The sequence below is a fragment of the Aptenodytes patagonicus genome, chromosome 5, assembly GCF_965638725.1.
Source record: "Aptenodytes patagonicus chromosome 5, bAptPat1.pri.cur, whole genome shotgun sequence".
Taxonomy (NCBI): domain Eukaryota; kingdom Metazoa; phylum Chordata; class Aves; order Sphenisciformes; family Spheniscidae; genus Aptenodytes; species Aptenodytes patagonicus.
The window spans coordinates 25,406,606-25,419,447 of NC_134953.1; the positions used below are offsets into that span (position 1 = coordinate 25,406,606).

The 12,842-nt window shown below is 41.3% G+C and overlaps 1 protein-coding gene across 1 annotated transcript; it reads left to right on the top strand.

Annotated features, from left to right (window-relative positions):
• Positions 1–604: 604 nt before the first annotated feature.
• Positions 605–6,633, top strand: KCNK18 (potassium two pore domain channel subfamily K member 18). The gene is made up of 3 exons (XM_076338132.1): positions 605–821; positions 1,905–2,051; positions 5,822–6,633. Exons 1-3 carry the CDS (start codon positions 605–607, stop codon positions 6,631–6,633), a joined length of 1,176 nt encoding a protein of 391 aa, XP_076194247.1.
• The last annotated feature ends 6,209 nt before the right edge of the window (positions 6,634–12,842 follow it).

Here is a 12,842-nt window from a genome sequence, read left to right on the forward strand (position 1 = left end):
TTGAGAAAAATCCTTCAAAATTCAAAAGAACCCCCCTACAAATATTACATGGTATGTATAGAGAGATTTTTTAAGCCATCTGAAAGAGAAATTCACTGTTCTACAGTCTGCCCAGAGGCGACAATAATTAGTGCCAACTCTTTCTTTTGATTAATTTTAAATTTCCCCGTTCATTTCTGGGAGAAATCCATCCCTTACAGTGTGCATTTTCCCTCCTGGGAGTTGGAAATGTTTCTACTGTATCAATAGGAACCTGTAGTTCAGAACAAGAAACTTTAAACATTAGTTGGCTCCAATGGAAACCCACAGAAGCTGGTAATCTGTGTGCATTACAGTGCTGGCTGATCAACAGCAGTTCAGGGATAGAGTGGTGTATTGTCAACTGAGAAATATTTCAAGGCTTGATTAGTTGTGCTCCTTTTCCATTGGGACTGTAGTGCAATCTTCACTTATAAAGACATGTGATCTGAAAGCCTGAGGCAGAACAATCCTTGTTTTCACAGGAGAAGCATTTCTAGGATGCAAAAGCTTTTACATCCTCATCCTTGTTTCTAAAAGCTGTGTCTTCTCCACAAAATTTAAAAAAAAAAAAAGCTAGCTTAGGATGGCATCAACATCACAGCCTCTGCGAGGTAAAAGAGCATGTAAAAATATATTTTGGGCAGTGTTTCCTCATGCCTGCTTCATTCTTTCTCTTGTGATCTATGCTTTTCTTGGGGCTCTCATGTTTTCCCACATTGAAGGTAACCGGAAGGTCAATTTAAGCGAAGAATACAGAAACTTTCTGCAGAATCTGTGGTACATCTCCAGAAATTTATCAGGTATGTACTGGAATTTCAAAATGACTTAACTGTACAGGGAATTACTCATTCTCTTGCTTTTTGAATGAGATTTTTGGCTTTTGCACACATTCTTCAAAATACTAACAGCTGAACCTGCAAACAGGATTTTCCCCCTGCCTAGCTGATGACTGCTGTTGTCTGCTTGTCTTCCTTAGCTGTGATTTTTGACTGCGAGCTTCCCTGGTCCCTGTGTTCCTGCCTGAAAAGACTTTTCCTGAGGTGCCCGTCTTCTCTCTTTTACCCGTTACCCAAGTTCCTTAAAGAGCAGCTGAGATTCCTATGGTATTTCCCTCTGATTGCTGGGGACTGAATCCTCTGTCTCAGAAAGTCTCTTCCAGCTCCCTCTTCCCAGCTCTGAGCTTCCCTACCAGCCCTCTGGCGATGGGAAGCTCGGATGGAGGCAGGTGCAGTGCTGCGCACCGGACCTGGTGGTGCTGATAGAGAGGGTAGAGGGGAGGAGAAGGGGTAGAAATCCTCCTGGATCTGTGTCGGGGCTCATACACGGGCTCGGACTTTCATTCAGGTAGCTGTGCTGACACAATGATCTGTTTGGGGCAAGCATTCCTGTAGATAACGTCCTTTCAAGCAGAGCTCAGCCAGGAGGAGGAATGAGGGGTGCAGGCTCTTGGAGTCACAGCAAGGTGCTGGGCAGTGCCATCTCAGTGGTTCGTATCGGTCATGTACTGATGACCCCACATTTCTGGTGTCTTTGGGTTAAAAGAAGACTAATCTGGGGAGTCCAAAATGAAACAGGACATTCAGGCTAGGAGCTGAATATTCAAACTTCCTGCCCTGTTTCTTTATGTTTATTTTTGTGTCATATTTTGACTTTGTTGGAGCATAGCTTGTTTATTTGTTCCTTGTTTCTTTATTCACTGAAGCCATTGGACCCACCTGATTTTTTCACTGGGGGGAAGGGGAGGATGAGGTGAATATTTTTATCTTCTAAAAGAGTATGAGCAAATCCTCAGCTGGAGTAAACTTCACTGGAATACCAGGCTGGCTGCTCCCTGAGTGGTGGTCTGCAAACACTCACCATATCTCCTGTTGTTACTGTAACAGATAACATGACAGAAAATGAGGAGATATTTAAGGAAAAAATCCATGCACTGCTCAACGCAGCTGAACGAGACTGGTTTGTCAATCCAAAAGATATATGGACTTTCTTTGGGTCTCTCTTTTTCTGCTGCACAGTATTCACAACTGTGGGTAAGTTCAGAGGTAAAGTAACCCCCTGCAGAATCAATTGCTATTGCTGCTTTCTCTAATGTATTTCTTCCAGGGAATTAAAAAAAAACAAACAACCAAACCCAAAACCCAAATCCCCTTGAATTTTTATGCCGAGTATTGACAATGAGTCTGCAAGGGGTTCTGCAAACACAGATTGCAGAGATGTAGCTGAGTGACAGAAGCAAGTCAGAATTTAGTAACTAGTGATGATACACGCTAATTAGCTGCATAATTACATGCATACTATAACATGTACTCATATATGACATGTACACAAAACTATTATATTAAAGTAAAAAGAAAGCTCCATGTTTCAGTCAAACCTTATCCTTCCCACTATTTGTGTGTTATGCTGGGTAATGTTTTCTTCACTGGAAGAGGTAATTCATTATGCATATATTGTTTTTCAATTGCTTCCCTGTTATTTCTGTCTAACCCAGCTTTGTAAATCTATGGCTCTATAATTAACCATGTTGTTGTTCACACTTCTATGGGTTAACAGCACAGGGCAATGTTTAAGTCACACCTCTGAAATCTTTCATTCTTACTTCATATTTCAAAGAAGGACCTAGTTCAAATAGAAATATCTGCTCTGGTTTTGGCCCCCTCTGCATTGCTAAATACAACTCCTCATGCTCATTCCCAAAGCTACTTTTATTCGTTTGCTAATCTTTCTTAAAGGCTGGCAAGTACAGACACTGACTATCTAAATTTGTCAGAATCAAAGCTGGATGGGAAATAGTCCCACAGCATTGTATCAAACTGCACATGCATTTCTCCACTGCATTAGGATATACTCAAGATCCCAGCATGGGTATGCAAGAAAAATCAAACCTTAAAAAAGAGTTTGTCCTATACAAGGAATAGTGTGAGAGTTAATATACTCACTTGGAGCATGTAGGAGGCCCTTGTGTGCTGTTTAAGTCACAGCAGAGGCTTAAACCTCAGACCTTGATGTCTTAGTTGACTGTTCAAACTCTGCTTCTTGCAGCCCCTGAGTTTGAAGACGGTCATCTAGGTCATCAGAGACACATACTGGAGATGCAGACCTGAATCCTCACCCCAGTGAATATTTCCTAGTACAAACACAAGAGCTAGGGACGTTTGAAAGGATGTTTTATCAGAAAGCTTTGACTTCAGCAAACTGATGAAAAACCATATTGTTGAAAATTTCTTGCCTGGGTATACTTACCCATCTCCATCAACATGGGATTTTACAAATGTCCCCATACACAGTGACCCAACATATTTATTTCTAAACTGCCATTATTTTTGGCCTTCATAGCGCTGAGCATTAACACAGCTTTCTCATGTGTTGAGCTGAGGTTTGGGAGCAGTAGGAAGCCTAGCTAATAGGTGGCTATTTCCATTGTGGTGGGTTTGTTATTTGCAGTATTAGGAACTGATAAATCACTTCAGGTTAGAGTCAACTTAGCTACCTTTAATTATCTAGGAGAAGCGAGGCATCTAGTCTGAAGATTGGTGGTCTGAACTGCTGTCTCTTCACTGCCCACAGAGGTTGCCTAGTGGCTCAGCTAGGCTAGATTTCTGGATAGCTAAATTTAAGTTCAAGATAAGTTTTAACCTTTGAAACTGCACTATGTATTTTTAATGCACAGAAATTGAGAAAAAAAGAAGAGAAAATCACTCTGTACAATAACTACAATAATTAATCTTCCCCAATTGCTTCAGCAGTAAGGATTAGCATTCCCAGTTAGCCAGTGGAGAACAGAGTGACAGAATAAATAGTTTTTCAGTGCCTCACAGAGAAGGAGGACCAAGGTTGGATTCAGACCAAAGGCTATGGCAGCCATTAGTGAAAACAAACATGAATGGACAAAGAAAATGAAGGAAACCATGCTGCAGCATATGGGCTAATGATCTTACGGGCTAAGTACCTGGCCTGGAAAATCATCTAGAAAAGAACAGTGTTTTTGAAGGGAGAGAAGAAATGCTTTATATCTGTTGCGGCTTAACCTCAGTCGTCAACTGAGCACCACACAGCCACTCGCTCACTACTCCCCCTCCCCTGCCCCGGTGGGATGGGGGAGAGAATTGGGAGAGTAGAAGTGACAAAAACTCACTGTTTGGAGTTGAGATAAAAACAGTTTAATAATTGAAATAAAATAATAATAACAATAATAATAATGATGTAATAATAATAATACACAAAGCAAGTGATGCACAGTGCAATTGCTCACCACCCGCCGACCGATGCCCAGCCAGTCCCCGAGCAGCGGCCCCCCCGGCCAGCTTTCCCCCGGTTTATGTACTGAGCATGACGTCACATGGTATGGAATGTCCCTTGGGCCAGTTTGGCTGTGCCCCCTCCCAGCTTCTTGTGCACCTCCAGCCTTCTCAGTTGGTAGAGCATGGAAAACTAAAAAGTCCTTGGCTAGTGTAAACACTACCTAGCAACAACTAAAACATCAGTGTGTGATCAACTTTGTTCTCATCCTAAATCCAAAACACAGCACTGTACCAGCTACTAGGAAGGAAATTAACTCTATCCCCGCCGAAACCAGGACAATATCTTTTTGGAAGGGGAAAAGAAAAATGGTTGTTAAAATTTAATACAATTAATATAATGCTGATGTTTTCTCCCATTGTAATGGAAAAGCACTAACTTACAATTTAAGTGTCATATCCAGTATGTTAGAGGAAGGAAATATAAATACCCAAATTAAATTTAGGGAAAGGGCATATCTTCTGCTACCATTTTATGTATCATAAAGGCTGTGCGTCTGGTAGTACTTCCCTATTTGTTGTAATTGATACTTGTAAGCTTTAGTACTCTAGAATAAACATGTATTTCCTCATGTGATAAACATATGCTTCCTCAGTCGATCCTTTGTTTTTCTGAGTACATTTAAGAGACTCTGAAAACTATGAAGTCAGTACAAACACAATGTCAATGCAAGATATGCCATTAGAGCTAGATCTGATGAACTAAGGACAATTGCAAACTCTGTTATTAGCTTACCATTCATCACAAGTAGTTTTGGCAAATAAATGAAGTTTGAGGTATGGGTCTCATTGTCCCAGTCTGATCCATAGTGCTGTCCCAGTTTCAAAATTCAGACAGTCATCCAGATCTGAATCTGCCCAGAGCTCAGGGAGTTTCATCCCCAGAAATCATTCAGTCGTACTGTGAGATCCTGGAGGCTGGCCAGGAGATGATCCCCCAGCTGCTTATGCAGTCCATTAGCTTCCCCCAGCATCAGGTGTTGTCTCTCTGAGCTCAGCCCTCAGCTTGACTTTGCTGTGGAGGGACCCATGGGCTCACGATCTCTCTTGCTGTCTTGCCTTTTGGATCCTTCTTAACCCAGATTCCCAGGTCAGGAAATCTTCCTGTTAACAGTCTCCAGCAGGACAGAGGCTGCACACCGGTCTTGGGCTGGCCCAAACTTTTTGTTTCTCCTCCCTAAATGGCCTCTTGTTGTCAGACAGTTAAGTCAAACAGCCGATAAGGTGCAGGTAAGGTAGGAAGAGTTAATTCAACAGAACCGGCAAACTCCAAACCTCCCAGTGCTTGAAGAGGTAGGATGCCTGCATTAGTAACCAGCATTTGAGACTCAGAAATTTTAATAGCTTCAAAGCAAAGCCAAAAAGAACAGCATGCTCTGGAATAAAAATTGTCTTTTAAAATTCACAGCAATAAAAAGCTCAGAGGATGTGAATACCTAATAAATCACAATGTTCTCTCTCTCTCCTTTTCCCTTTTCTTCTTCTTTTTGTTTTTGTTCAAGGTTATGGTAATACCTATCCTGTGACACGGATTGGAAAATATCTCTGTATGTTGTATGCTTTATTTGGCATCCCTCTGATGTTCTTGGTCCTGACAGACATGGGAGACATCCTTGCAACTGTCTTATCCAAGTCTTACAGTGAATTCAGAAAACTACAGTCAAAAATTCTAGCCTCTAAACTCTGTTCTGGATCCATATGTAGCAAAGGGGATGAACTGAAATCCAGAGCACAGTCTAAAGTGGTCATCAATGAGCCCTTGACTATTATGGAAGTGCTGAAAAGTCAGCCAGGCGTTAAAAGGAAGCCAATCAAATATTGCAATGCCGAAATTTTTGAAATGTTAATTGCCAGAGAAAGTGAACACACAAAACCAGCAAGAAATAAAAACATTGCGAGATGGAGTTCATGTCCTGAACTAGCCAGGGGAAAGACAATGTCCAGAGTAATCGAGAATTTTGACAAAATAGGGAAACAGTTAGAAAAATTAGATGTGCCCATTGTATTAATGGTGCTAGTTATCTTCGTGTACATCTCTTGTGCAGCTGCTATTCTTCCAAACTGGGAAACCAGGTTGGATTTTCAGGAAGCCTTTTATTTCTGCTTTATCACCTTGACAACTATTGGATTTGGAGATACACAACTGGAACATCCCAAGTTTTTCTTGTTTTTTTCCCTCTATATTATTATTGGCATGGAAATTGTCTTCATTGCTTTTAAGCTGGGCCAAGACCGCTTAATTGGTTTGTATAAAAAGGTGATTTCATTTTGTGGGGAGAAAAAGATGCCATCAAAGAAGGTGTATCCAAAATAAGAGCAGTCATTTCTCCTTCACTTGTAAGCATTGGCCACTGCAATGAGATGAAACTGTTCCTGTGCATTTCTGCCTTGGGCTGGCAGGAGGCGTATTTTTTTCTGATTCCCTCTGAGAATCTACTGTAAAATGGCTGAATACCTCAGGAGAGGTACCTTGGTGAAGGCATCTCCAGGGAGTACTTTCCAACAGGGTCCCATCTCCTAAATAATAAAAGAAGATGACGCATGATGAAAAAGCAGAAGGCTCTCCCTGCCAGTGCTGCCTAGCGCCTTTTGCAAAGCTCTGACTTTCAGCAGCCTTTCTGTCCTCTCTCCCACAGCAAGCCAATTTAGGATTTTTTTTTTTCAGCACTTGTCCAAGCAAGGCCCAGATCACTGTCTCGTCCTGCCACCTTGTCTGCAGCCAGGGACAGCTTGGTTGTGGCTGTCGGTACTGAACTGTGACAGCATGCTACTGCAATATGATTCATCATCAGAGAGATGGGGAGAGAAAGTATGAACCCCACTGCTCTTCTGTCCTGACTGCATGTATTGCAAACATTGCACCTTTGTGCAGGCCGGAAGAATTTTAAAATGAAAGGAAGGACACCAAATTTTCACCTCTTTCTCTGTCCCCTGTCCAGAAATCGGTCAGGAAATTGTTCATCTGTTCAGGGCTGAAACCACTCCTTCTCCATCATGATTTATCGTACCTGTACTCAGCCCAGAGTTGGTATGTGTCTCATGGTGTCCAGCTGTAGAAGTGCTTATGCCAAGTTCTGCTCTTGAGATGGCCACCTGGGGGAAGGCACGCAGAAAACCTGAAGGTGACTACAGGCGTGGAACGAAGCTCCGTCTCTTCGCTGTTAAAGCAGCATGATGGTCTGGGGACACTGATCCCAGAAGTCCTCACTCCTAATCCAGGTTTTACTCTGCACAGACTGCTTAACTTCTGGGAGTTCCTTGACCCACTCAAAGAAAAGCCTGCCAGTTTCACTGGGATGTGGTGAGGATCCTGTGGTTATATACTTGTGGAGCACATTAATATGTGAATAATGCTGTTTCTTCAAGATTTTGCTTATATTATTCATAATCTGAATCAAGCTATCAATGATAGATAATTTTTTCTGTTAAAAAAACCCAACACACTCTGTAAAAGAAACCACTGACTTTAATTAACCGCCTCTTAACTTGTAAATTATATGCATGCCCACTGAATGTGAATGACATCTCTAGATATTAAAGCATGCTTGATTATGACAGAATATACATTATTCTCCATAGTAAATTTACCATTTAAGCTGAGATTTTTGGAATATTTCCATGGCATCTTATCTTTGTTACACTCCATGTACATCGTAATGTGTATTCAGTCCTTTTTAATAATTAGTTGCAATTAAGCACTGATGATATGCAAAATATATAATGAATGATGGTATATAGAAAAGTGCTTTATAAGAGTAACAATAAAGAATACAGCAGCTGGAAGGAACTCTGGTTAACTTTTTCACGTTTGCTGTGACTTTGGCTTCACATACAAAGTCCCTCCGTTCAGACTACTCTCATATTACTTTATTTTACGTCTTTGGATTAAAATCTGTGTAGAACTTTGGACCCGTGCCAAAGTTCTCAGAAATCAATGAAAAGACTCAGATGATTTAATGGGCTTTGGATCAGAGAACTGCACTTCCTGCTCCTCAGGGTTTTTCCTTGTGATATGCCTAACACTGCCAGCATTAGTAAGAACTGGTCTTTATACCATTTGACTAATTTCTCTCATATCAGTGAGATCTCCTTTATGCAGAGGGATTAATCCTGAATTCATCCCCTATAGATTTCTCATTGACGTGGTACCTTGATACCTCCACATTTACTTTACGGACTTAGGGAATTTTGGCTGGGCTTGCAGAAAGGATTCTGCACCAAATCATTCAAGTTATGGCCAAGGGATGGCAGTAAACAGCTTTCCTTCATATAGAACCCATCAGTTATGTGGGATAAAAATGCATTTTATAGAAGGAGAGAGAACAAATCACATCACCATGACCCTCTATAAAATGACAGTGCACCTGCCTCTTGAAAACAATGCACAGCTCTGGTCCTTCACCTCCTAAAGGATATGCAAAATTGGAAAAAGTTTATAGGCCAGGGAAAAGGATGAACAAAGATAGGGAACAAGTTCCATATGAGACATGTGGAGTAGCTCTCTAGTCTGGAAAGAGGTGAGAGGCTAAAGGAGAGATGTGTAACATTATGAGGGAACGGAGGAGGGAAATAGGGAATGATGGAATGATTGTTAAACGTCTTTCATTATGAGAGCTAGGGCTGCCAAATGAAACTAGCATGTGGCAGGTTTAAGAAAAGAAACAAAAAGAAGAGCAAATGGTACTTCACACGACATATAATTAAGTTGCAGATACTCCTTGGCATCGGAGGATGTGGTGATTAACAGTTCACATTAGATCAATGGGAGATGGGACAAAATCATGAAAGAAAAACTTGAAAAAACAATTAAATACAAAGATAGCATTTCTGGCTCAATAATCATTGAGTCCCAAATTGGCAGATGAGGAGGAAGCATCTCTACAGACTTTCCTGTCCTTGTGTTCTTCTTTGCAACCCGATCTCTCTCAGAGACAGAATACTGGTCTGCATGGTCTTGTTCTGACCTGATTTCAGTGCCTGTAATGCATCGAAACAGACTGTTATATGGCTAAAAAAATATTCAGTAAATCTGATTTCTGAAGAGATATTTAGTTTCACATTTGTGTCCAAGGTAGATAAACTAGCGCACTCTGATTCTGCAAAACACATCACAAAAAAGTGTGATTTAGGCAACACAACACAACCAGCCTGCAGCAAATATAACACGGTCATTTGTCTTGTGCTGTGGACCTAAAGGAGGGTGGAGAGCTGGACACACACCCAAATGTCAGGGATAAAAAGGTATTTATGTTTTCTCAGGTGCACTGAAACATTGCTCCCACACAAACAGGAATATCTGGCCCTAATTTTCTTACTATCAAAGTTGGAAGACAATTTCCCAGATGACAGAGAAGTACGCAGCAGCCTTGTGCTGACAGTGATAGCAGCGGTTCGGACTGTATAGCAGGATCTGAATGCAGCTCAGTAAATACAGCAGCAGGGTTAATGAAAATGAAACAAAGTAGTGAGTAGTGCTCATTTAGTGAGCCTCAGGCATAAATATTTATGAGTTGACTGCTCTTATCATGGTCTAAATCCTAGAAGAATTCACAGTCTCTGCCCCTAGAAGTTTTTATTCAACAAAATTGACATGGAAATCAGATTTGTTTCCATCAAAGCAGTATAAAATAGTGTGTTTCATAACTTTTTCCATCATGTGCTGCATGAGATGGTGGATTAGCAATGAAGGGCTTCATGGAAGAACTCTTCTATCAGGAAAGACGTGACTGATGGGGAAAGAGTTGCTTGATGTGTAACCCACAAAGGATATGAGTTATTACAGACCCAGCTGGAGAGCTTTACAGATCAAATGCACTTGGCACTGAAGGATGCTGGATCAATCACTCCTGATTGGGCCAAGATGGCAGCTGTCACGAGCACTTAGGAGAGGAGAGGAAGGTATTCCTGGTGTGGGAATTACAGAGGGAAGGATGGAGGAATGAATGGAAGGGGTGGAAAATATTCTTTGGACAGAAGGGTTAGAGGGGGAAAATGACAGCAACAGTAGAGGAAGGAGCCATTTTCTGTGTAGACATAAATATGGTGAAGAGATGGTTGAGAGGTACTGAAAATATGGTGAGGGTTGGTGCTTCTGGCCTGGGAAGGGTTTGTGCAGCCAGCCCATCGTCAGAAAGCCCTTTGGAGATCAGCACGGTGATCATGGTTGTTGGGCTTCAGCAGAGGTCTCACCATCAGCAGCCACAGGGAGGGCAGAAGAGTCTATGCAAGGAAGCCTCCTGCGAGATGAAACAGTGGCAGAAAGAAGATACAGGGACTGGACTGAAAAGCCATTAATGAAACCATCAGAAATAATCCTCTTATTCCCTGCTTTGTCATTTAAAGAACGTCAACCCATTCAGAAGCATCTTTTACATAAGCAATACGTCTGAGGACTCAGGAAATTCTTAATGGGATGTAGGACTTGTCATATGTGTGCCAGTAGTTCAGATGTAGTCCAGATTTTAGTGGGCTCAACGTTAATAACATCTGATAGCACTTTGATGGCCTTTATGCTTTTTCAACTCGTTCCAGGTGGAGATGCACCCACATCACAAAAACACTCTCATATAACGAATGCTAATAGCACACGTGGTGGCAGGCTCAGCAGAGGCAAAGGCTGAGACTCCAGCTGAGAGGAGTCCCTGAAGTCCGCTTTGCTTCCAGGTTCCCAGCATACCTTGTGATCCTAATTTCCAGACCACAGGGTGCATCAAATGTAGCATGTGTGGCTGTTGCATGCAATATGAGTGTTTTGTGAACCCAGAATGATGGGTGGTCTTATTTTCCCTGGCTTTCACAAACTGAACACATTATTATTATTATTATTATTATTATTATTATTATTATTATTATTATTATTATTATTATTATTAAAAAGCACCTTCACAGGCTGTACTCAGCTCTTCTACCAGGATATATTATATTCTAAGAGCAACTTGAAGTATTTAGTTAGGCTACCTTTCCCTTTCTTCCTTATCCATGGTCCACGTGTATGGTAGAAAAAATATTTCTCAAGCCATCCGAAACGATATCCTGCATTACACACAAAGCAAGGGAGATCAAGTTGCTCAGGATAAATTTCAATTATCTTTGTTAAAGTTCGTAGGCAAAGATGGTGACAGAAATACTAGGGATTTGCTCCATTACTCATAGCAAGTAATAGCTGCGTGAAGACAACAGATCTCTCATATATGAGGCCAATATTTTTAGGATAGCAGCCCGAGGTCTAAGTGCAAAGCTTCATGGACCATGAGGTCTGTGAATGCATTGCTTGTGCGTGCCAATAGCTGCCTGTCTGCACATGGTACTCATCAGAGAGTTTTAGGAAGTGCTTGGACAAATGTTAGTTGGTTTCTGTGTTCGTGGTTTTGCATGTGAATCTGAGCTTTTTTTTTTTTCGCTTTGAGTTAAAAATTCAGTCTCTCAGTAGATAAAATCTAGTTCTTTTGAGGTTAGTTCAGACTTTTTCAAGCTGATGAAGCTCTCAGTGTCTGGGCACAGTCAGAATCCTCCTGACACTAAACTTGTGCATAAAACTTTATGTCTGCATTTTCAGGATGTACCAAAGTCCAGAGGAAATGGAAGGAAACGGGCAAGAAGGGAAGGGAAAGCAAAGCAAGAAGAAAACAGTGGAGAGATTTGACAGAGAAAAATGAAGTGCTGTGTTAAGCATCTACTGATGAGAAATCAGGCTAACGATGTTGTCCAACAACATTGACTCATTACATTATCTGCTTCCACAAAGTCCTGTGTGAACAGCAAAACTGAGAGAGAAGACACTACAAAATCAGCATATAAAATTGCCAATGTACTTGATGCTCTGCTGGAAGAGAGTTATTTGATCTGCTGTGCGATGCAGACTGTCATCATGCTCTCTGATCAGTGCCCTGTAGGGGAACGCCACCCGTTTGCTGTCTTTTGTCACATGTCACAAAAAGATTTGAGAAGCAGCGCAGGAGTTGGAGCCTGGGGCTCTGACTGTGGGTATAAGACACTCACATTCTACAATTTCCCCACTTTACACTTTTCTTGTAGCAAGTAATAGAAGTTGCTGCTAAAGGAATCTGGGAGTTTGAGGAATTCAGTGTATGTATGAAGCCTTCTGCCCACCAGCTTGATATTACACTTGGTTTTAGGCTGTTTTTCAGCCACAACCATCCAAAGTCTCAGGAGAGCATTGATTGCCTAGATTTCACTGATGCTTAATGGATAGTTTTCCAAGTACACTTGCCAGCCAAAAGCACAGGGTTGCTGTGCTTCCTGGACAATAGAGCTGGCTGATGCCTGGATGAAAATGTCTGATGACACTTGAAGGAAGTTTGAAGAAAGTAGAAGTTTTGAATTTCTGTTGGGAGAATATCATAGCAGCATTTTCACAGAATGTTTTCAAAGCAAATCTTAATTTGTAGGAGGATTTTTGGACTGCAAAATGTTGATAGTCAAAAGAGGACTTTTGAAAAGGTTTTAGCAATTTTATTTTTGATATCTGCGTGAGATGAGCCATTTGTGTAAGAAGAAAAGGAC

Coding starts and splice junctions, on each gene's coding strand:
- KCNK18 (XM_076338132.1), top strand. CDS start 605: ATGGCATCAACATCACAGCCTCTGCGAGGTAAAAGAGCATGTAAAAAT. Junction 822..1,904: donor CATCTCCAGAAATTTATCAG/GTATGTACTGGA, acceptor TTACTGTAACAG/ATAACATGACAGAAAATGAG. Junction 2,052..5,821: donor CACAGTATTCACAACTGTGG/GTAAGTTCAGAG, acceptor TTTTTGTTCAAG/GTTATGGTAATACCTATCCT.